At 41.2% G+C, this 25553-nt stretch overlaps 2 protein-coding genes across 2 annotated transcripts in view; both read right to left on the bottom strand.

Moving 5' to 3' along the window:
• The window catches only part of LOC131128344 (AP-1 complex subunit beta-1), a 117350-nt gene that overhangs the window by 90171 nt on the left and 1626 nt on the right, over positions 1-25553 (bottom strand). The window lies entirely within an intron of this gene.
• The window catches only part of emid1 (EMI domain containing 1), a 64715-nt gene that overhangs the window by 39007 nt on the left and 155 nt on the right, over positions 1-25553 (bottom strand). Inside the window, exons 1-3 of the mRNA XM_058069706.2 lie at positions 25354-25553; positions 16856-16969; positions 16336-16439 (exon numbers count right to left, since the gene is read on the bottom strand). The exon at positions 25354-25553 is cut by the window's right edge and continues 155 nt beyond it. Of these exons, the coding sequence (XP_057925689.2) occupies positions 16336-16439; positions 16856-16969; positions 25354-25505 (370 nt within the window). The 5' untranslated portion in view covers positions 25506-25553. The remainder of the gene's footprint in view (positions 1-16335; positions 16440-16855; positions 16970-25353) is intronic.

Raw genomic sequence — 25553 nt, 5'->3', positions numbered from 1 at the left:
CGAAAAATGAGCATAATAGGTCCACTTTAAAAGCTTTCTAACTACAATGCTATTTTATTGTTTGAGCACCATGTTCCTCTACCCTCCCTATGAGAACATGAAAGTTAAAACAAAAGATTATCTTTCACGAGAAGACAGTTATTACGCCCTGTGCCTGATTTCACTGTCCACATAGTCCCTCACTTGCCTGCACAATGATGACTCTTGCAAAATTAAGATGACATAGATTTTACCACAATGCTTTCATAGCCACTTGCTGAAAGACATCAGTTATTATTCATTGAAAGAAGAGAACTAAATAAACCAATGCCTTTTGTCTATCCATCATCTATTCACCTATCTATTCATGTCTACTACAGTACCTATCCTTCAGTCCTCATTCATGTATCAATCAATTGTCAATCTATTCATAAATGCAGCTGTCATTTCATCCAGCCATCCATCCGTGTCTATTCCTCGATCCAACAGCCCATGCATGCATCAATCAATGTCTCATCTAGCTATACATACTACATCTCTCCATTTGTCTGTGCATTACATCATCCATCCCACCCTGTTTCTATGCTTTAATTTGTAAATCCATTCAAGGCTGACCACATAAAGATGATTCATAAAGCCATCGACCATTCATCTATTCAACATGTGTTAAACTCCAGCTCACGGGCCAAATCCGGCCTGCAGAGCCATTTGGAAAATATCATTGAGTTGGCTCACCTTACCGGCCTCATCGAACAAAGTCCTTACAGTGATTTGCATAATCAACTCATTCACTGCTGAAGATGTCTATAGACCGTATTTCCAAAAAGTAACACTGACTGCCAAAGACGTCAATTCGACTTAAAGGCAATGTATTTCTGTCCCAGTAGGGGGCAACAGTTCTATTTTCCTTCGCTTGGATATAAAGAAGACTTTGGTGAATTGCACACCAACAAATCCAGCAGAGACAAAAATAGAAACACCTTACAGTGGCACAGAGTTTGTCTGTTGCGATTGCGAAAGGTAAAAGATGACGTACGTGACCCAGTTGTTGTTCGTCTATAAATAGTTTGCACACGCAAACACACACGTCTGTAGTTTACACACACGCACACATCTGAAAATTGCTTTTTTTTTGTTTTAGTTGAAACCACCCTATTTTCTACTGAGCATTTCTAAAGACCCTAAAAGGCTAGTCTAACCAGGGTTAAAATCCTCAGCTCTTGGCCCTTGAAGGCACCATGCTCACATGGGTTCAATTATTCAATCACCAAGCCAAGATACTTTATAAGCTGCATTGACTTCAGTCTCCTCAATTGCGTGGGAAGAGAAGCCAGGGACAGCGACTGCAGGTCCGTTTCTTCAAACATTTTGTCTTCTTGCGAACAAACCATTGTCATTTTATCTTTATTTAATCTGCTGAACTGGTGAGTTGAATACGACTGTAACATGCCTCAATGTTACCATAAAGTTTTGGAAGGTTGTTTTGTACATTGGGTTGAGATCATTTGCTTTGCTAATGTAAAATTAGCATTATCCGGGTTAAAATGATGACTGATATGAAGTGGATTATTTGGTTCATGCTGGGGCAAGGCCAGGAGCACCTGTAAATTCAAAGTCTGTCAATCCAGCCATCATTGCTGTTATTCCATAATGGAAAGTGTCATAATAGATTTTGTGTTGATGTGTGATCTCAAACTGATAACATGTGATGACAAAGACGTATTCATCACAATTCACCTTAGCAGCCACTGTTGCCTGCCAGCTTGCTGCCTGCTACCTGCTTCATCGTTAACAAGTTCAGACCATACAACTGAGCCTCACTCATGCACATCATTGTGTCCCTGGCATACACATTGCAATGTTTAGGTCACGAGAGTGGTAAAGTGTAGGGTTGCATTTATAAATGACATGTGCAGAAATGTGTGACGGCTACAGAACACGCTTTGCACAGAACGAGCGTGTACAAGTCAGGCCTTGATATGTTTAAGAGGAAAGGAGAGACAAAAAACAGGTCATTTCAGAGATTGCATATGTTATCATGATTACAATATTTATTTTTCTGGTTTATGTCTGCAGCTATACCTAACTAAATATAAATTGTGGGCTGTTCTTCTGATTTTGTGGCTGTAATGCAGCGATGGTCTTCCAGAGGCTGTTCTCCCTGAACTGGGTCAGGCTTTTCCAGTGCCAGACCCCCCCCCCCCCCCCCCACACACACACACACTGCAAATAATTCATTCAACATCATTCCCGGCTATAAACTGCAAATCATGTTTTGGGGTCAATCTTATTGGGTGATAAGCACAATAAGTGTGTACTAGTGTGCAGTAATACCTGCAGGGAAAAAAAAGCAACAAACCACTTTGCTTCCCTTTAGGGATTAAAAAAAAGACTTAACAAATGGGGATAAGGTGTCAGGTGCAGCCAGGGGGAAGGAATTCCGGCTTGGCAAAAAAGATGGATGAATGATCCTGAGCAACATGCCCTTATCCTGTGTGCAAATCTTAGATAGGAAGCAAGAACCTTAGTGCAAGTCTTCATTGTGACTTTCAATGACCTCTGTAGTATCTGAACCCCTGATGGGATCCACGCTGGCCTCCGAGATGAACTCATGAGCCAAAAAGAGAGAACATAAGAAAACATAAATCCATGAAAGCATGACTATTGTGAAAAATTAATGTAATACAAACTGTACTCTTATTTCTTGCTATCTCAGGCAATCATCCTAAAAAGAAATCTCGTCGGTTTGATTTACTGTTACCCCCAGAACTAAATAAGGACACATTGTACTTACCCCATTTCTGAAGCAAATAACACTGGCTACTAAATTGACGTTTGAACTTATGATGAAATATTTGAGCATTAAGTTGAAGTTGTGGCTATGAAGGATTGCGCTTAGTATTTCAGTCTGTACTTTGTAAATTATTACCTTAAATGTTTAACAGCAACCCCTTTGTCCTCTCTATTTTCTTTCCCCATCATGATGAGAAATTAACAATAGCCACTCTTTTTCTGACGACAAACCATATTTGGTGTCAGTAGAGTGATGTTTATTGTTCTCTTCTCAGGGCTTCTGCCCAAAACACAAGCAGGGAAAAAAAAAAGGATGAAAGGCATGGAAGTATTTTGGAAACATTTTTAGGTTTTACACGGCAACATACATTTAATTTATACAGTCATCCCTCACTACATTTCATTGATCGAGTAGCGTGGCTCTCCTTTAATTAGCTCCTTCTGTTCTTGAGTGCCTGAGTATATGCATAAACGTGAAGGGTTCATTTGTACGCATTAGCTGGGTTTAAATGTAACAACTCATCACTGGATAAGATGATAGCGAATGCCCAAATAAACGAAAAAGCCTTAATGTGAGTAGAACAGCGTCCAGCGCACATAGCTACATTGCCAAAATAAGTTTTATTTTGTGGCTTGTATAACCACATCACTTTTGTTGGCGCATCTCAACCTTTTCTGTCTAATCACACTGAACTTTAATCAAAACTTCAGAATGCAATCACAAGAATGGATATTGCTATGGAGGAGATGTGTCTTTGCAGCACGGCAACTATTATGGCAACAAGGGCAGTCTTTGGGCTAAAGATGCCCTTTTTGTGGTTAAAAAAAACAAAACAAAACAGTGTCTGAGAGTAAAGATGCAAAATGGGCCGAGTCAGACTTTTTTGGTTAATTTCATTCCAAACTGAACTGCCAAGTTCAACCGCGCAAAAAGCCCTGCGGCTCACCAGGAAATCTCATTTAGGGTTCAGTTGGTTCTGTTTTTCATTTATGAATGTGACCTCATGTGTCAAGTGCCATGCAAATAACTCTTTTTGTGATTTGTGACGTGGTTTACAAAACACATGGTTTACAAAATCTCTGGCGCTCCTGGTGCATTGACTACAAAAAAATAAATAAATAATAAACAAGAATAAAATAAATATATTTGTCCATTGAACTGTACAATAAATTTATTTTCATAAATGTATGATTACAACACTCAAATAGAGTGAGATTTTGATATATTGCATTTATTCCCTTACTGCACTGTTTATAGTGTCATTATTTTAACTCCTATATTTTTTGGTTTTTTATCACCTACTTTTCATACAAGAAGTGTGAAAAATGTAAAGGACAAATGTCAGAAAGTGAAATATTGTATCAACAAGCACTTGCATTACCCTGAAGGGGTCAGGCATGTGTGAGGTGCTTGTCACTGTTGTACTTCTGATGAGGAAAAGCAAGTGGGTTTTTTTTGTTTGTTTGTTTTAAACTTTGTTAAAATACACACAAAGGAGTGCTGGCTAATGCTACATTTATGAGCAAGTCAAATGTAAGATACTTTTATGCTCTGCTGAATTAAAAGGGCGGCTAAAATGAAGTATTATACACTCATTGTCTAGCCAGAACATTAGGTACACTTGCACAGTTGCACAAGAGCGGCATCAAACATCCTGCATGTATGGCTGCTAAAATATTACACCTCCCTATACGTTGCAGTATGCACTTTGCAATCTTAAACTTGTTTCATAACTTGTATTTATTTATATTTTTATTATTGGGCACGACGTGCATCAGTCACTGTCGGTTTTTTTTGCCTGCTTGCATGGGCTGGTTTGGCTGGTGATATAAAGACAGCTGGTAAACAGCTTGTAGTACTGAACACTGTGCTTTTGAGAAAAATACAGTCAACAAGGCTGACAGATTTGAACAAGGCTGTTTGCATGAATCACCAACTTCACACGGCTCTTTAAAAATAATGAAAGAATAAAATCTCAAGGATCACTTACACACATACACAGTACACATATAATGTACATCTTTGAGCACTGCCCATTTTGGGTAAAAGCACACCCACTTCCGGCTTATACCCCACCTACGCAGAGTATGGATACGAATACAGATCATTTAGATGGGTGAATAGATACAAACACAGATACAGATAGTGGTGTACTCGCTCATCCCTACCAATGAACTAACCTTTTCCAACGACATAGCCACTGTCTGTCATGACTACTCCACTCTACCACAGTGAGGTGATGAAAAATCCCAAACACAATTATAACATCACTCAACACTGAATCTGTTTTTGCCAGAGCCAAACCAGGCATGTAATACTTAAGGCTTTTCTGGCCTTCACCCAAGTCAGTTAAAATTGTTGACTTTAATCTGATGCAGCAGCGAGATACTATGCAGTGTTGACTATCTCATGGAAATCAATAACAGCCTAACTGAATCACAGCCCAGTGCAGTTTTCCTCCACTTTTACCTCCAATGACTTACAGTAATGGAACATCACAGTCGTAGATTTGGATCCTGCCAGATGATGTATGTACTACACGGTGCCTCTACAGAGTTTGCACAGATCATGCACGTCTGCCAAAAAAAATAATAGTGCATGACATAATCCTTTTGTCCATCATGGCTCCATCCACAGCACAGAGCTCCAAATCTGGCACATTAGCTGTGGTTTACTGCCAATCTGTCACTGAGAACAAACGCAGCTGGTGTGTGTGCTTGTGACAAAAGACAGATAGCCAAATGTGTATGAGATCTTTTTTTTGGGGACATGGGTGATGTGTGTGTGTGTGGGCAAATATGGTATATGAGCTAATAAGAGCAGGTGTGTGCCTACAGCATATTTCCAAGTGTGTGTATTGTATAAACGGGTGAGAATCATAAACACCCGAGGAAGCAGCAACAGGCAACACACGCTCTGTGGGCTGTATTTATGGCGCTGATAGAGGCAAAGGGAGGTCATCATGCACAATGCCGACTATGCGATGTGGATATGGCATTAGTCCAACCTAAACAACAGCACCGCTGGAGCCCCCTGTATGACTCCCAAGGGGGCAGGCGAGAAGGCGGAATGCAGGCCTGGGTTTAGAGGTTCAGGGGTACGTCCTGTTGTTAATGAGATCACCCTGCTGGCCCCCCCAACATTGTCTTAGCAGTATCGGAAAAAGGTAAGCATAAAGTGCACAGTGCTCCCATGAGGTAATCAGAACAAGATGTCCCTTTAAAGAAGAAGGTGCTGGTAGGTACTCTGCAGTGGATGTCTGTGCTGGCGAATGTGTGCATGTAAAAAGGACGTGACCCCAGGAAATAGTGCAGAGCAGCGCAGAAACAAACACTTTCTCCTCCTTAATGATGCATGCCTTACATGCTCTATTAATGCAAATGATACTTCACTTGTTGTGAAACACAATAATGCAGTGGTGGGATTTTTTTGCATGGTAGTGGAGACACCCTAAAAACCGATGTTAAAACATCTTAACACATCCACTCACTTGCAAGGGTTGTACAATTTGGAATTTAACCAAAAACTTCATCTGTAAAGTTGACATGAGAACACACTCACATTGACTTTTTAAGCATTTAAGAACTTTTTATAAGAACTTTTATCATCTAAACCCATTGCCAATTATGAGTGTTTTAGCACTTCGGTCATTAAACTGCCTTTAACACTTATTTGGCAATTAAGAATTGAAAAATTAGAAGCATGATGCAAAGTACCTTTCCTTTACGCCTTCAACATTCCCATTAAAGCTAATGCTGGGTGATTTATTTCTTTCAATATTATTGTGTTTCTCGATAGTATATCAAACGGGGGGCACTGATCTGTATGAATGTTGTGATTGACAAGTCGCTGCCTCTCTCACACAAAGTCAGCTGGGGTAGGCTCCACATCACATGTGACCGTAATGAGGATAAGTGGTATGAAAAATGGATGGATGGATGGCTTTTTGGAAGTTTTTTTTAATACTAAAAATATATATATTATTATTATTATTTATTTTTTACATTCATTCATTAATTTTCTACCGCTTATTCTCGCGGGGGTACTAGAGCCTATCCCAGCTGTCTTCAGGCGAAAGGCGGGGTACACCCTGGACTGGTCGGCAGCCAATCACAGGGCACATATAGACAAACAACCATTCACACTCACATTCATACCTATGGACAATTTGGAGTCGCCAATTAACCTAGCATGTTTTTGGAATGTGGGAGGAAACCGGAGTACCCGGAGAAAACCCACGCATGCATGGGGAGAACATGCAAACTCCACACAGAGATGGCCGAGTGTGGGCTTGAACCCTGGTCTCCTAGCTGTGAGGTCTGCGCGCTAACCACTCGTCCGCCGTGCCGCCCTATTTTTTTAATTCATTATTTTAATTATTTTTGGGCCAGTGTGTCAATAATGTTTGAGTACATCTGAATGCATTGCTATCATGGTTTGTGGAGGTTGTGCAGGCACAGTGAAACCTCATATTGTTGGAAAAACATCCAGCAATGTTTTAATCCCTCATGGAAATACCTGAAAATTCAATAATTTTGACCCAACACTAATATTAGTCATTATTATTATTATAATTTATAATGATGATAACTGTCTGTATATGTTCCATTTGGTAAAATGTACTCATGGCCAAATAATTACACTACTGTCCTTGGGCAAAGATTCATTCATAAATTTGGGAGTGTTTGTAAAATGATTTAACACTTGGCAAAAGAAAAAAAAAACTGCACAACTCACTCCTTTCGTCATATGTTTGTGACACTTGACACTTTCATTTGGGCATGAGAAACAAGTTCTTTTGTGTTCTCTCTTCTGCCCAATCGTGAGAGGTCCTTCATCTCTGCTGAAGAATATTGGAAGTCAAGCAGACATGTGGCTGCAGTTAATCTTTACTCGCCTATTCTCCAGAGCTGATCACAATCATCAGCACCGCTGCTCTCATCCCTGCTCAGCACCGCATCAGGCGCCACGGAAGCAGATGGAGACAAATACCAAAGCAAATATCAGCTCAGAGTTGAACTCACACCAACATAGGCAACAGTCATATCCAGAACTTGGCGAGGAAAAGGAGGAGGAGGAGGGGAGGCGTGATACTTTGGGAGGTCTGCCTTCGAGGGCCTATAAATGATGTCACCACTACAAACCGCAACAAGATCTGTGTGATGTGGTGTGTTTGTGGTTGAGCGTACATGGGAGTGGAGGCTTCAAGGTCGGCTCCATCGTATCCCACCCACTTAGCGGCAACAGTCGGTCTTTGCCGACGTTGCACCGTGATTGTTTAAGAACCCATAACAGAGACAAACGAGCAGCCACATTTTGAAAACCAGTGGTGTGTACACAACTACTAAGACAGCAAGAGGAATCTATCCAAGCAAAATTCCAACTGTAAACGTTTCCAGTGTAAGCTTTTTGCTGTCATTGATGGACGTGGGGGGGGGACTTTAAATGTGAAGATGAAGTCAATAACTCACATGGAAACAAGCAAGTGATGCTTTCAAAACAAACAAGTCTCTCCAAGTGTAATGATTGAAAAAAAATAATATTTCTCCAAAACATGGTGGCATAGTGGTTAGCCTCACTGTCTGGATATCGGAGTCACAACACAATGTGTGGCGGTGTATGTCAGTGAATGCACCGCAGTGGTGTGCTATTACCTCGGTTGAAATCTATTGTTTATGACTTCTCCAACGATGTAGAGGCAGATGTACTTTTCCTGTCCGTCCTTGCGCCTTGTGTATGTTCTCCAAAACATGCATGTTAAATTGATTGGGGATTCTAAAGGTGTGTAGTGAGTGTAAATGTTTTTTGTGCCCTGTGATTGGCTAGGGACCAATCCAAGGTATACTCAGCCTCTTGCCAAAGTCAGCTGGGATAGGCTTTAGGTCATCTATGACACTAATGAGCACAAGTACTACACAAAATGGATGGATGGCTTATCCAAAACACAAGCTATTGCTGATACATACTCTTCATTAGACTGTGATAATATGCAAAATATCCAAAATAGGCCAGGGAATGGACTTAGCGGCTGCTTTCTATGACTTTGTTCTCAGCAGGCTCAAAAGCCAAGATTGTATCATACACAGCTTTAAAGCGCTAAAGATGATGATAAGTGGAACAGTAGATTAAAATACTATACGTCCCAACAAAGATATGATGAGGAAGCATACAGGGTTGATGTTTTACTGGCATAAATTATTGCGGATGAGGGATAAAAGAGTGGGAGTACTTGTTGGATCGGTTTAGGAAAAGATGCCAATGAGGTTATACTTTTATAAACACAATAATATCAGTAGTAGTAGCTGGCACTAAAAAGGTAATTTTCTGATTGTTGTTAAGATTATAATAGCATCTCTTGCACCTTCTCATATGCCTTGCAACCAACATGGACCAAGTAAGACCCTGTTGGGGTCTTTTGGCAGTGAGTCTGCATATGGCTCTTTATTGTCTTGCAAGATAAGCCTTGTTTTTACCTCAAATGTTCTATGTCATCTTAACTGTGACTGAATGCATGATCTGTCAGGTTTTTAAGTTTGTGGATTTGCCCACATTAGCAGCTTTACAGGGACACAGGAACATGTGTAATTGTGTCTATTTTAAACCCCTGAAATGTATGACTCTTTTTTTTCTTTCTTTTTTTTTTTAATGCACTGAGGCCTACTTTTTCGTACTCTAGGAAAAACACTTCTGAATGAGCTCCCAGGGGAAGAGTTGAGAAATAATAAATAAATCAGTGAATGGAATTGGCGTTCCCAGTCCAGGAGCCAAAAGCATAAAACCTAACTGACTGGCCTGGAAAGTTTATACTGCACACCAAATCTATAAAATATACTGCTCTATAAAGTGTTGGACTAAATATCAAAATAGTTATAAATGACTAAACTATTTTTGGATATACAAAGTATATGATTGTTAAGGGCTAACTATTATGACACCATTATAACAAGAGTATAATTATGATTATGATTATAGTGCTTTGGATAACATGGAATATTCAATGAGCTCTTAGTTCACAATAGATAAATATACATTTAAAAGTATTGTAATATCGTTGGCCTTATATTCAGTGGTGTTTTTAATGAATAACTGTCCAGAAGATTCCCTTGAGAGACGCGTGGTTGGTCTGAAAGAACCGGTTGTTCATCTTGGAGAATGAGTCCGCTTTAGCTCCACTTCAGTTGCTTCCAATTTGGGTTTCGGCACATGTGCTGCTTTTGCCATTGACACAACCATGAAGATCAGCTGCTGTGCAGCCTTTCTGCAACTGCTTTCCTCAATATGCCATGTACAGTATGTGTCTTTGTAGACCTTCTCAGAAACACTTCAAAACAATGCAATGTAAGTCACGCGTCTAAACAAAGCCAACGAGTAACATTGTAAACACTTTACTAAAAGATGTGATGCCGGTCTAATGATCCTGGGATCTGTGTGGTCCATGAAGACATCACTCCCTCTGTTCACAGCTACTAAAGTGTGACATATTTGTAGCAGCTAAGCACCAAACAGCTGAATCCTTCACTGTACAAATCCTGAAATGCATCACTTCCCGCCTCCTAGCCCACATTCACATCGGCAGACATACACACATAAATATAGCAACATCCACACACACACACACGCCCACTCTTCTTTACAAAGTGTGGTCGAGTGATGTTTAAAGCGGCGGGTTTAGTGTGTACGCCCGTGATAAGGCTGCACAAAGCTGTGAAAACACAGATTACGTTTCTGCAGCTTATTAAGGACAACGCTCGTCAGCCTTCCAGCCATACCACAAATTGCATCCCAAAACAGCAGCCTCCGCTTGGCTGTGAAATACATCTTGATGAGGACCCCCTGTGGCGGGGCTTTGATACCCATGCTAATTCCAGTCTACATTCCCCCACACGTTGTATGTCGCTTGGCAGACTCCCCCTCTTCTGATAAGATTCATGCATATGCTTGAAGGATCTGTGCCATAAATCAAATCACAACCAAGATATCACCAAGATGTCACTTTGTGATAAAGATAAATGTTACACAAGTTCAAAGACTGGCAACCAGCATCACTGTTCTGTTATTCTGATATAACTATATTGTCTGATAATGGGAATTATTTCACAGTTTGTGTTGGATGATATGCCATCTGAAAATAAACATTTACTTAACTTAGAATGCCAAAGCTAACCAAGCATACATTAAATCCCTCTTCCTGGCAGGCTATGAAATGTCCTCCATCTGCAAATGCTTAGACTTTTTTTTTTCCTTTGGACCCAATCAGCAATAAAGACCATTATGTTCCACTTCCAGAGGTAAGGCAATATCTCCCAAACCTCGTAGAAAACAATTAGGACTATATAATTACACCACTGACTTGGAATTTTATCCAAATGAGGTTGGGGTGAGGCAGTCAACAAAAAAAAGTGTGCATGTGAAAGGTGTCTGTCGGATGCACAGTTATCTTACACAGCTTAAATTCCTATGGAGTCAATGCTTGTGTTACTGGTATGAATAAGATCAGCTCCAAATCCTGAATGGTACCATCTCTCCATATTATCATTCATGCATTCATTCATTTTCTACCGCTTTTCCTCATGAGGAGCGCGGGGGTGCTGGAGCCTATCCCAGCTGTCTTTGGGGCGAGAGGCGGGGTACACCCTGGACTGGTCGCCAGCCAATCACAGGGCACATATAGACAAACAATCATTCACACTCACATTCATACCTATGGACAATTTGGAGTCGCCAATTAACCTAGCATGTTTTTGGAATGTGGGAAGAAACCGGAGTACCCGAAGAAAACTTGGAAACTCCACACAGAGATGGCCGAGGGTGGAATTGAACCCTGGTCTCCTAGCTGTGAGGTCTGCGTGCTAACCACACGGCCGCTGTGCCACCTCCATATTATCATCCTTCATTTATATCTATATGCTGCTGCTACCGCTAAGATACAGAACTAAAAAACAGAAGAAAGACTCAAGAGAAAACAACTGTCTCATCTCCATTTAACCACATCAGTGAGTGCACTATCAGCGTATGCAGCTTTCCCTCATTTTGCACTTGGAGGCAGCCAACATGTTAATATGCTGTAATGCATACCATGCCTGGGAGTCAGTAGCGACCTGAGGTGGCCCGACGAGAGAACCAAGGGGGTCAACGCAGGCCGTTGTGAGTAAATCAGCAAATCACACACATTTTCCACAGTCTGACAAGCAAAGCAAAAAGGATGATGAGAACGAGATGACTATAAATGGTATATGGTTCCGCCTTTTCAAGAGATTAATGAGCTTTAAAGTAGAATGTTAATAATGTTTTGTCCAGACAGTGGGATGTTTGTACTTTACCAAGTCTGTTAAATTCAACTCAAGGTCAAACGTGCTCCGTGACATGCCAAAGAAAATCCCTAAAGAAAAGAGATAGTCACACACACAGGTTTAAGAGCTTGCCTTTCATACTTGTACTCATTGAACTGCCAGTGCAGCTTTCACATTGCACTCTATGGCAATGCTTCTGAAAGAGTGGGTTGGGGGTGGGGTGAGGTGTGGGCGTGAGAGGCAGGGAGGACTTTCATTATTAGTGCAGACCTGCCAACATGTATGATTTGTCATACTCAGCATGCAATTTGCCTCTGGATATGCTTGTATGCGTCACTGCTGCTGGTTTCAGTTTGAGTTCAGTCTATAGTTTGTCAATAGTATTAAAATTGGGGGAGGGGGGGATTGGGAAAACATTTCTGACCCAGTGAGGGAATGATTGAGAACCACTGCTCTATGGCAACAGTTTAAGCCTGCATCAGTGTACAACAGGGGTCTCAAACTCAATTTACCTGGGGGCCACGGGAGCTAGGTTCTGGGTGAAGCCGGGCCGCATCAGGTTTTCAAAAAAAAACCCAAAACGCATTTTTTAAAAACTGGAAAAAAAATCAATGAAAAAACTATCTTCAATGCTTTTGCTTCTGCTATACCCTACACTTTTTCAGTACTTGGGTTCCGGTTTTCCATACCAAAATATCTGATAAAACATTCCACTGTTCTCAAGTATCTTAATTTTTATTTTTCTACAGTGAAGAAAATAAGTATTTGAACACCCTGCTATTTTGCTATTTCTCCCACTTAGAAATCATGGAGGGGTCTGAAATTTTCATCGTAGGTGCATGTCCACTGTGAGAGAGATAAACTAAAAAGAAAAATCCAGAAATCACAATGCATGATTTTTTAACAATTTATTTGTGTGATACAGCTGCAAATAAGTATTTGAACACCTGAGAAAATGAATGTTAATATTTGGTACAGTAGCCTTTGTTTGCTATTACAGAGGTCAAACGTTTCCTGTAGTTTTTCACCAGGTTTGCACACACTGCAGGAGGGATCTTGGCCCACTCCTCCACACAGATCTTCTCTAGATCAGTCAGGTTTCTGGGCTGTCGCTGAGAAACACGGAGTTTGAGCTCCCTCCAAAGATTTTCGATTGGGTTCAGGTCTGGAGACTGGCTGGGCCATGCTAGAACCTTGATATGCTTCTTACGGAGCCACTCCTTGGTTTTCCTGGCTGTGTGCTTCGGGTCGTTGTCGTGTTGGAAGACCCAGCCACGACCCATCTTCAATGCTCTGACAGAGGGAAGGAGGTTGTTCCCCAAAATCTCACAATACACGGCCCCAGTCATCCTCTCTTTAATGCAGTGCACTCGTCCTGTCCCATGTGCAGAAAAACACCCCCAAAGCATGATGCTACCACCCCCATGCTTCACAGTAGGGATAGTGTTCTTCGGATTGTACTCTTCATTCTTCTTCCTCCAAACACGCTTATTGGAATTATGACCAAAAAGTTCTATTTTGGTCTCATCTGACCATAAAACTTTCTCCCATGACTCCTCTGTATCATCCAAATGGTCATATGCAAACTTAAGACGGGCCTTGACATGTGCTGGTTTAAGCAGGGGAACCTTTCGTGCCATGCATGATTTCACATCATGACGTCTTAGTGTATTACCTACAGTAACCTTGGAAACGGTGGTCCCAGCTCTTTTCAGGTCATTGACCAAGTCCTGTCGTGTAGTTCTGGGCTGATTCCTCACCTTTCTTAGAATCATTGAGACCCCACGAGGTGATATCTTGCATGGGGCTCCACTCCGATTGAGATTGACCGTCATGTTTAGCTTCTTCCATTTTCTAATGATAGCTCCAACAGTGGACCTTTTTTCACCAAGCTGCTTGGTAATTGCTCCGTAGCCCTTTCCAGCCTTGTGGAGGTGTACAATTTTGTCTCTGGTGTCTTTGGACAGCTCTTTGGTCTTCGCCATGTTACAAGTTAAAGTCTTACTGATTGTATGGGGTGGACAGGTGTCTTTATGCAGCTAACGACCTCAAACAGGTGCATCTGATTCAGGATGATACATGGAGTGCAGGTGGACTTCTAATGGGCAGACTAACAGGTCTTTCAGGGTCAGAATTCTAGATGATACACAGGTGTTCAAATACTTATTTGCAGCTGTATCACACAAATAAATTGTTAAAAAATCATGCATTGTGATTTCTGGATTTTTCTTTTTAGTTTATCTCTCTCACAGTGGACATGCACCTACGATGAAAATTTCAGACCCCTCCATGATTTCTAAGTGGAAGAAATAGCAAAATAGCAGGGTGTTCAAATACTTATTTTCTTCACTGTATACACAAAATAAGATTAAAAAATTAAGAATAAAGACAATAAATCAATCAATCAGTAATTAATAAGCAAAATAACAATAAAACAGCAAATGAGAAAGACGTAAGAAACCACATACAGTTGTTAGAGAAATATTTTTTTTCAGATTCAAATGTACAGTATTAACAGTTATTTAACCTTTAACATGAACATTAATGAAACTTAATAATTTTACCCAATTAGCAAGTTAGCATCGTACTCAGTTCCATCTGGGAGCAGCGTCGTAACTTTAACAACATGTTATTGAGATGCTTTATCTTGACGTGTATTTTCCATTTTATTCCAAATAATTTCCTGCATTTATTTGTACCCAGCGTCATAAGCCTTTAGCTTCATTGCTAATCCAAAGCAAAACAGGGCGGGGTAACAGAGTAGGGTAACAGTATGGGCGGGGCAAAATCGTGTTAATTGTGTCTGGTGTGCACACAGCTTTAAGGTGTCATTTCAACATTAAACTTTGGTATCAAGGTGGGGGCCTCAAACTAGTGTCTCGCGGGCCGCATTTGGCCCGCGGGCTGTGAGTTTGAAACCCCTGGTGTACAAGCTTTTATTTTGCCTTAAAGCAGTGAATGAGGCAGGTGGCAGTGTGCTGTCAGGTTGTGAGCTCTTCTGAGCGTTTCTGCACACATGGCAGGGACAGAACAAAGTGTTGGTGGCCCTGGATAACGTCCACAGTGCAGGAGAGTAAAGGCTCCAGTGAATGGGACCTGTCACTTCCACTCAGCGCAGCCTGTGATCTGAGCCACCCGAAACAGCGCTCTGTTAAGTGGCTAATCCCAGCATCCCTGCTGGCTCGACACCCCCATACTACCATGGCAACCAGAGGGGAATCTCTTCTGGCAACAACTTAATTGGATCATTTCCTCTCTCCTCTGATTTTGTTAGTAAACATCTGGGCGGGCCGCTTGTGAATATCATTTCAGATTCAACTATGATCACATAGTTCTCACCTGAAGCATGTGGGAGCTTAAAACACAAAAACTGGCTCTGCTTTCAGCCAAACTGCCACTTCAGACACTGTAAATATTTATTGTGTCGTGCATCACAAAAGGCCGGGCAATTCATGTTACACCCAGTCAAGTCCTGACCCAACCAGCCAACCCACCCTTCTCCCTAGGCAGCCAGGACAAGCCGGGGTGGGGGTCGCTAAAGGAAGTCATTACACACTATATGTGTGCGTGTGTGTGTGTGTGTGGGTATAATTTATACTGCAGCCATAAAATGAAAACATCAGTGCTTGATACTAACATTGATGATGGTGGTCATAAAATCCGGTTTATATGTATAAGGTATATAATTGTATATGTCTTGAATGAAGGTAAAAGTTACCTTAAATATTCATTTATTAAAGCATTACATGTACTTATATGCATTTCAAACCTCATGCCAAAAAATATTTTTTTTGCTTTCCGGAACAGATTAGCGTTTGTTTCAGATTTTAGTTTCCACAAACTTTGCTGATAGCATCAGGCCAAAGTTAGGCTGGTTGTGCTAATGTCAATTCTGTAGTTTATGTGTATGTTACTGTTATGTAATGTAAATCCTGCCTAAAAAATGTGTCACCGGTGACCCCCAATATAGGGGTCATATACAATTATATGATATACAATATATACAATTAACTCTACACTGCAGAATTCATATTAATTTTGTGGACTATCACATACAAAAGTGACTAAAATATAAAGTAATTTGGCCCAAAAGACTAAGACTAAAAAGTGGTTTGATACCATTTTGGGCCATAATCTCATGTACTTTTATAAACATGATCTATGAAATTAACAGAAAACGAGTCAAGATAATTAGTAGAGTATTATGTAAGTAATCTGCTTCCTCTCCCCATTTACACCATCCAAGTGCTATGACCTCCTGTCTGGACTTACCTTCTTCACAGGCGGTCCCGCTGAATCCTGCACAGCACTTCCACTCCAGTGAGGTCACAGTGCGATACACAGTTTTATAAGAAGGTCTCACAACTGTCCTGTAGCTGAAAAACATAAACCATTACACACTTGAGTTCAGCTCATCACGGTAGAGTTTCAACGGTAAACCCTAATCTAACTGGTGTTACCGTAGGATGCTGATAGAACAGATTGTTGCGATATGCGCTGTACTCCTAAGAACAGGATTAGGTACATTTATGCACTCTGAGAGCAATCATTTGGAATTTACAAAGCTGATAATGCTCAGTTTGATCGGTACTCTTACAGAGACATGTTTAATTATGGATGTTTGTATCAAAGTGAGAACTGTTTGTCATGTGACGCATTGGATTTGGGTGGTGGCGACTGTAACATCATGCATGTGTTCATCGAGAATAAAACTGACTTCAAAAACTGCATTTTTTTGTGGATTCATTGTTGAGTGACTGGCACTGTGAAAAGTATGGTTGCATCTCCTCACCTGCCTCCTGTACATCCCTGTGGCCAGCGGCACGTCTGGTAGACCCGCTGCACCACCGTCCCATTCTGCACCTGGCAGCTCACTGTCTTGGTAACTGTGTGAGGACACCAGTTTCTGAAAGAAGACATGGAGGAAAAAGGAAAATAAGCTTGAATGTTTGTTCTGTGGGTGCAAGAAAACAGCATTTGACAATTAAAGGAAGTAGATCGTTTGAAGACATCCTCAAAAGAAAAAGGACATGCACAGTGATGTGGCGCGCTCACAAAAGAAAATTAGTCTCACAGTCTCCATTCACCTCCCCCCGAGTCTTTTGTTTTCAAACTCCTTTATGGTGTTTACACAGTTTTAATCAGTCACAAGATATGCACAAGTGCATTGTAGGCTGTATTTACACTACCGGCTCCATTCATTTGCATTCAGTTCTCAGCAGGAGATAACGCCACACAAGTGGGGGACTGGAGAGGAAGACAAGGTCCCATACTGAGATGAAGGGTTTCAGCACATGCCAAGGCAGGGTCATGAGTCCAGTTTCCACAGAGGCTTAGTACGACATTATCACAAGCGTCTGAGCCTGTAAAGAGAACGACCTGCAAGGAAAATGAGCTTATTCAGGGTCAGGGCTTCACATCTGATAGCAGACTTGATGGAACAATCAGCTTTTCTCGTCTCATCCTTCAATTTGAAGTCGTTACATCTTAGTGCATGAAAAAAAGTTAAAAAGTTACTTGAATTTTATGAACAGTGACATGTACAAAGCTTCCGATTACCTTCATATGGTGATAGCTGGAGGAGAAAAACATGGCAAACTGTTAATATAGAGTGTGTTTACACAATCAATAAATGTGCACAGAGGGGGAGCTCCATTTAGAAACCACAAAGGAAACATTTAGCACACAACTTTGTGTGTTCTGCTGCCAGTGTGTTTGATGGCGTGGAAGGGGGGGTGTACCACAGCCTGTTTGTCAATATGCATGACCATATGTTAGCGTGTGTGTGTGTGTATGAAAAAGAGAGAGAGAGACTATTTATGCTAAAGGAAAGAGCCAAAGGCAGAGGATGCTAAGCAGCTACCATTAACAATCCCCACATGTAGCAGTGGCCGCACACAAAGATTTACTGATAGAAGAACCTTACAGGAAATCTGCACTCCTATGGAGATCTTCATATAAACTTTCCAGACACTTTATTAGGTACACCTGCTTGCATTGACATGAACCCCCTTTTTCCTTCTGAAGGGAAACTGCAAACATTCCTTATAATATGGATTTTAGTCCATTTAGTCCAATGATGGCTATGTCCAGTTACTGTACCACCCAGTATTGGATGGTGTGATTTGTTATGTAGTCACGATTTGAGCTTTGTGCCTTGTTATCGCACTAGAAATATTTTGTCAGACTATGGTACACGGAGACTTGATGGGGATAGACATCTACAACTACACACAGGAAGCCTGCAGTCCAATCTCTTTAAAGGAAAACTGCACTTTTAGGGAATTTTGCCCATCATCCACAATTCTTATATGAAACACAAACACATTTCTTTCCATTATCTGTGCATTATAACAAGAGAAACCAAGTTAATATGAGCTAGCTAACAATGCACGTCATTAGGAGGTATCTAGTTCAACTACAAAGCCCTCCAAAAAAGCCTCTAACAATGTTTCATCATTTGACATACGTATATGCTTTGATCGTGCATTAACAAGTTCATTCATGATAACGCGTAATACTTACAGTATCTTGACATATTTAGATGATTGAAAACATCACCGAAACATCTTTCCTTAGCGCTTTGATTTAGCCCGGCAGCTTATACACTATTCTGTCAACAGTAGTAGCATAGAAACGATTATTAACGATTAACGTTACTATTTCCGCTCTCATCGGGATGGCTGTGTCTTCCAGCACAAGACATATGCTCCAGTCCTCAGGTAAAAAATGCTGACTTGCAAAATCTAAATGCAAAATTTAGAGCTACGTATCCACTCTTCTGTCTGAGAATGATGCTGAGATGAGCGGCTAATGAGGCGTCTACGCCGTCGGATAAATCGGATATAGTTTGTCGTTTTAGCTCCTAAAGTAACAATATTGTTGTAGCTTAATTAATAAACAAATTAGTTATGTAAACGGTACATTGTTGGCGTGTTTTTTTTGTTAGGGGCCCAAATATGTAGGTCCCATAACGTACATTGTTAGCTAGCTCATACTAACTAATTTTCTCTAATTAGAATGCACAGAAAAAAGAAAGAAATATGTGTTCATGTTTTACATCCAGTTTGTGAAAAATGAGCAAAATTTAAAAAAGTGCAGTTTTCCCTTAAAAGTATATGGTTAGCAACAGTCGTCGGCAGCCCAATGTAGTCATAAAGTTGAACTCCAAGGGGCCAAACTCAAAATTTCAATGTCAGTTTCAAAGAATTAGGAGAAAATGCCTCAAAAGTTGCACAAAAGCACAGTTGTCATCTTGGCTAAACTTTGAACGAGTAACAAACGTTTAGTGAAAGGGTTGATGCTACACTAAGTGCAGTTTGGCTTTTCGTGACACTTATTCCAAAAGGAGCAGCCTCAACAAAGGACGTGAATAGAGACTAAGTTAAGAAGGTGAGAAGACTACACGGAATGTAAGGCGAGCACATACTGCAGATAATAATAATAATGTATTAGATTTGTTAAAGCATTTTTCAAGACACCCAATAAGGGGAACCCATTATAGGTTTACTCCTCACCCATACATTGGTGGTGGTAAACTACATCTGGATCCATGGATGCAACGACAGTGACAGGATGGAGGGAGCAACACAAGAGTCTGGGTTGAGTCTTAAGTCTTTTGAGCGCAAGTCCAAGTCTGAAGTCTCTCTGTGCGCGACATTAGTGCAACACGAATCCAAGTCGCAAACTCACGTCCCCATCTCTGGAAGGTGCTGCAGTTACGTAGAGCAGCATAGTGTGGGGGTGGTCTTCTCCCGTGCATTAACCACCTGCAACCAGATAAAGATCAGTTTCCCAGACTATCATAGGGCAGTGGGGGGGGTACACCTGGGAACAGCAAAGGCTGCTACTAGTGGGGGGGATCTTTTATGGCCTTCCACTCTCTTTGCTTTGCACTTATGCAATTATCACAGAGGAAAGGAAACAACAAGAGCACTTGGCATTTTACAATTTCCTAACCAGCTTAATGAAAAGTCTGATGACGAGAACAGACAATACTGCATGCAGGGGAGCATATAAAGATCGACGAGCCTTCTATTTGCCTGCAAGCTGTAACATAACTGTTCTCTGTAATTTTATAGATCAGAATTATCTCCCGTGGGATCTGAAAGAATTCTTCTTTCTCTTTCGGCAAATCAACTGCCTCCATGCAACTCTGTCTGAAAGAGTAACAGATTTTAAAATACCCTACAGCCAGTTAAGTCTACTCATTCCATTTGAGAGAATTATTACACAATTATTACTAAATTTAGAGCTTGCCGTGGTGTAGTGGTTAGCGTTCTGGACATTGGAGTGGACGCCTCGGGTTCGAATCTCCACTAGTAAACATCATCGGTATTCGTCAGGAAGGGCATCCGGAATATAAAGGGCTCCAGCCAAAAATCAGATCCGCTGCGGCGACTCCGTAATCACGAAAAAGCCGAAAGAAACAAACATTACACAACTTCATTTCTTTTGGGGCACAGTTGCTTAGAGCGCTTTCATTAAAAATGTCTTCTGAAGCACCTTATGACAAAGCCACACTATTTCACTGGCACAAGCAGCACCAAGCAGGTCCACTGCGAGTATTAAACCTGGGCAGCACACATGGCACCCTGTCATCGCTGCGCCCAAGCTAAACAAATCATCAACCATCTCGCGCCAGCAGTTTGAAAATGAAATTCTTACAGTGAAATCTCAGCATTGGCCCATCTGTTTGCCTTGCAGCTCTTTCGGGCTGCATCTTTCATAACACCGCTAAGTGTACTACCAGACTGGACAAGTGGAGAGAGGTGGAAAAAGCTGGCAGATGAAGCCAAAAAGGTTGGCAAGGGCAAAAATGCTGTATGGTCAGATGTTAGTGGAAAATGTGCATGACAGTAATTCACAACTTTTAGGAAGCAGCAGAAAGCCAAACCGCTTGTGCAATCATTCCCCATGGAAGGATGACAAAACCACCATTCGAATTATTAACACGAGCAGAATATAACAAAGCAATTAAAGGGGGTCACTTTTCTGAATGTTGTTCAGAATGTTGTATATCTTCTTAAACGAAGCCAAAGTTTCATATAATGAGGTTTGTGCCGTTGGAAGTGAACCCTGAAAGAAATTTGTGATGGTACCGCCTCACTCACAAAATTAGAAAGTGGGGTTCGTCAGTAGTCCAGAAGTTCTCGGGAGCGCTTGGGACCAATTATAGCAAAGTGGGCGGGCCTGGAGGCAGGCTGTGGGTGGAATAAATTAACAGACCATTTTGGAAATACAGCTGGAATAAGTGGAGATTCTGGAAGATCTACTAAGGTTTCCTTGTGAGTTATTGTGTGTAGCTTCTCTATAGGGGTTCACAAGTCAATACAAAGGGCTGAAAATGACCATAATAGGTCCCCTTTAACGGCTTCTCTTTACGCCCTGGGTCTTTTGAAGATGAATATGCACTTTTTTGTTGGACACAGTTGTGGCGGAGTAAACAGGAAACATTTTTATTACGGTATATCTTCAGCTTGTATAACAGTATAGATTTAATAGCCACCAAAAATAAGTAAACACACCAGCATTATTGCGTAAGTAGCTGCCAACACAAGTGCATCTCAAGATCATTGTGTCTGGCCTACAGTTAAGTTTGGTGGCGGTAACATCATGATCTGGGACTGTATGAGTGCTGCCACCACTGGAGGGCTGTGGTTTATGGAAGGAAACACACATTTCAACATGTACTGTGACATGATCCATTGATAAATCTACTGTGAAAAAAAGTCATTACAACAATAAAGCTGGCGGAACGCTGAGACTTTTGCATAGCAAGCCTGATAAAAATTGAATGTAATTTCTTTTGATTTCTGTCTGAAGAGGAAATACTACAGAACAAAGTGCAGATGAGGCAAACAGCCAGAAAGAGAGGAGTTTTGTCATGGGGGTCACATAAACGAGCTTCTCGGAAAGAGAAAGACAATTATGGGACTGACTTAATCCCAAAGGATGGAAATGAGGCATTCAAGACAAATGTGCTGAGAACACAAATATTGCAAAGCCATTAATAAAAGCAAAAGGGTCTGCAGCTGCTTAAAAAGCCAATTGGCGCACTAAGAAATGTTGAGAAATGAAATGAGCAATACATGATAAGATACACAAGGGGTGGCGGTGCTTTAAATGACTATTACATGATAAGAAACTCAAGGGATGGTGGCTCTTTATGTTCCAAGTTGGAGCATGTACATGAGTGTGTATGTGTGCACATGTCGTGGAGATGACAGTGAAGTCGAAGCGCCCCAAAGGGCATCAGAGGTCACCGCCAAGTGTTTCTTCACAACAACTGTTGAGAAAAGGAAAGCCCTCATTTGTCTTTGTCTGTCCGGGCCTTTCAGGTGTGGACACCTGTTGCTTTGAGCACGTCACAGATATGTGCCTCTTTAAGTGTTTGCAAGTGAAGGGGTGGATTCACCAAGAGTGATATCAAGCAACTCATACGTGGGAGCATCACAAAAATCATAAATCATCAACCAGATCATAAGGCACACGTGCTCCCCATACATTTGACAGCTTTATCAAAACCTGAATAGTGTATGTCACTCTGCATAAAGATTTTTTATATTGTTTATAGGTATAATATACTATGCTATACTAACTATAGCTCTCGGTACGATGAAGTGCAGTATATGACTTTAATAAAAACAACTTGGTCAGCTGGCAGAATTATAATTCAAATGTAATTAACTCAAGTCCTTTGAGTAGCAACTCCTAAGCCATTGTGCTATAACCCAAGCCCGCGGAATCTCAGTCATCTCTATTCCCATGCTTAAAAAGATGTGGATAGGGTTAAGATGGATGAGGGATGAGGGATGAGGAATGAGGCGGCCCACAGGGCTCAGACTGCCTGTCAGACCGTGACAAGCCATCAAGGGTAAGATAAAGAAATGGACGAGGCACCAACTAAAGATGGGGCTACCTCCCCCCCTTCTGTGCATAGAACTATGTAGATAGAACGGCCGTATGTAGTTTTAAAAAAAAAAGGACAAGCATGAATGAACACTTTATCAGCCCTGCACAGAGTGACTGCGCCGGTCGAGAAATTACTCCAGTGTTGTTAATCCCCTTTCAACTTGAGTAATACTGGGGAGGGAATGCATGCTTTTTTCTCTTTCTTCTAATATAGAAAACTTTATTGTGCAAAATTTTCCACTGGGAGGCCAGGACATAATATAATAATATAATAATTATCCACTGATTTGTACTATAAATTTATTTTTTGTATAATTCTAATTGTTAAAAAAACATCTTTTGTTCGCAAAATTTACATATTTTATCAAATAAAGGCCAAAAAGCTAAGATGTGGCAACAGGGAGTCTCTCCTCTCAGCTTAAAGGGCACCCTATTATTCTGACCTATAAATGTAGTTAGAATGTTGTATTATCTTGTTAAATGATGCCAAAGTGTCAGATAATGAGGGTTGCGCATTTGGCAGTGAGCCCTGAAAGAAGTTTGGGATGGCTCTGAATGCTCGGTTTCAGAGGGCCTTCTAACACTGGCAGTTTGTGATGTCACAGATTGCCGGGCTTCCTTATATGGGCGTGCGCTGTAGGCCAGATACGCTCTCTGCCTTCCCCCGAAAGCTCTGCTCGGGTTCGGCCGCTATCGGCACAACACCGGAAGTCCTTCTGAGCACTTAGGGAGTGTGACCAACCACAGTGGAGTGGGCGTGCCTGGAGGCGGGCCGTGGGTGGAATAAATTAAAACAGACCGTTTTCGCAGGTAGCACAAATTCCAAAGAAATACAGCTGGAATAGGTGCAGATTCTGGAATATCAATATCTAGAATGCTTTGTGTGCTGGTTATTGTGTGTAGCTGCTCTATAGGAGTCCACAACTCAATACAAAGGGCCGGAAATGAACTAAAGAGGCAGTGCCTCACCAGCCATGAAGCTCAAAGTCACTGCAAACTGCAAGCGTTTTTAAAATTTGCACACAATGGCAGGTGAATGAGTGACACCTTAAACTCACTGACCCCTGTGGACGCAGCAGCAGCTTCCATCTAATTGATGATGTGTAGCACTTACAGACCCACTGTAAACGTATCTACCTTCCTGGAAAAAAAAAGGCAAACCAGATGCGATGGAGTTCCAGCTGCTTGTGTTTAGTAAATATGTCCACAAACCTCAGGCCCTGACTGAGGAGGGAGCCAAGCAGCGGCAGAAGGCTGGGAGCCACGAAAGCCACCTGGACATTTCCAGGAGAGAGGGCCTCATCGTCACTCAGGAGTTGTGGCCCCTTGGCCACACACCCTATCTGACCACACACTTACATTTCAAGGTAGGTTTCACCTGGCGAGACACCTTGAGCAGGGTTTTACAACTCACATATACAGTTATACCTCAAAATTCAAATACCTCAATTGTCCTAAAATGTGAAATTACACCAGAATGTGGTAAATAAACACATCATTGTGCATAAGATGAATCAATCTCAACAATAAATGTTATGAGAAAACAATGTGAGAAAAGAAGCAGAATAGAGGGGGTCGGCTACGGTATTAGATGATAGCTGTAGCTGGCCGCCAAATGGCAAGCTGGTATCAAACTCAGTTTTATAGATTCAACATATACTATACTACATATACTATACTATACTAAGTGTAACCCCTGGCACCTTGTAGTAGCAAATGAGAAGAATGGCTCTGAAACAAACTGGAGATCGACCAGCATTCCAGAATAGATTATGTTCCTTCAACCTTTAAGGTTTACACATTAATGATCATGCCGGACAATTATTACAACAAACCGAAACCAAAAAGACAATAAATGATGCTTATTCAACCGTCACAGCATTTTACTTAATCTCACACCCAATTTGGGTTCTGAGCCTTGAGAGATAACATTTATAAAGTCTATATTCACTATGGAAATATAACATAATGAGTTCCTCAGGCATTACATGTATGTCAAGTCTTTAAAACATCCATCCTTTAAACTGCTATGTAATGTTATAGTCAAAATTGGTGCATATACACATAAACACAGAGCATAAAGATAATGTGGGTAATTGGGAGAAGTTACATCAGGAAAATAAAGTGTCATTGTTCTCCTTCCCTTAACAAAACTACCAGTCGTTTTTTTTTAAATGACAGGTTTGGATATTAACATGGACATTCTAAGAATGTGGGAAAGTGGGACATTTGTAGAGTGGGTGTATACATGGGCAGGGAAAGGGAAGCCAAGTGTCAGGAATAAGAGGCGTGAGATTGATGGAGGGCAAGGAAGCATCAAGACAATGCGAGTTAGAAAAAAGAAACAAGATCCATGAAATCAAAGTGAATACTTACTTTTTCTGATAGATGGAGGTGTGTGATGCTGTTTTGTAAAGTCCAGTCTTCCAGGTCCCGTCAGCGACAGTGCTCAGGCAAAGGACCAGCCCGGTCCAAAGCAAACTTTTCCTGCAAAGCGCCGACACACTCTTCCGTTGGCAAGGTCCCATTTCAATGAGCCACACACCGCTCACAATCCAGGAATTCAACTCGGGGAA

This window comes from Doryrhamphus excisus, linkage group LG3 (assembly GCF_037039965.1).
Source record: "Doryrhamphus excisus strain RoL-2023G ecotype Guam linkage group LG3, RoL_Dexc_Guam_v1.1, whole genome shotgun sequence".
Lineage (NCBI taxonomy): Eukaryota > Metazoa > Chordata > Actinopteri > Syngnathiformes > Syngnathidae > Doryrhamphus > Doryrhamphus excisus.
Note: the sequence above shows the minus strand (reverse complement) of the source record. Positions and strands in the feature narration are given on the sequence as shown.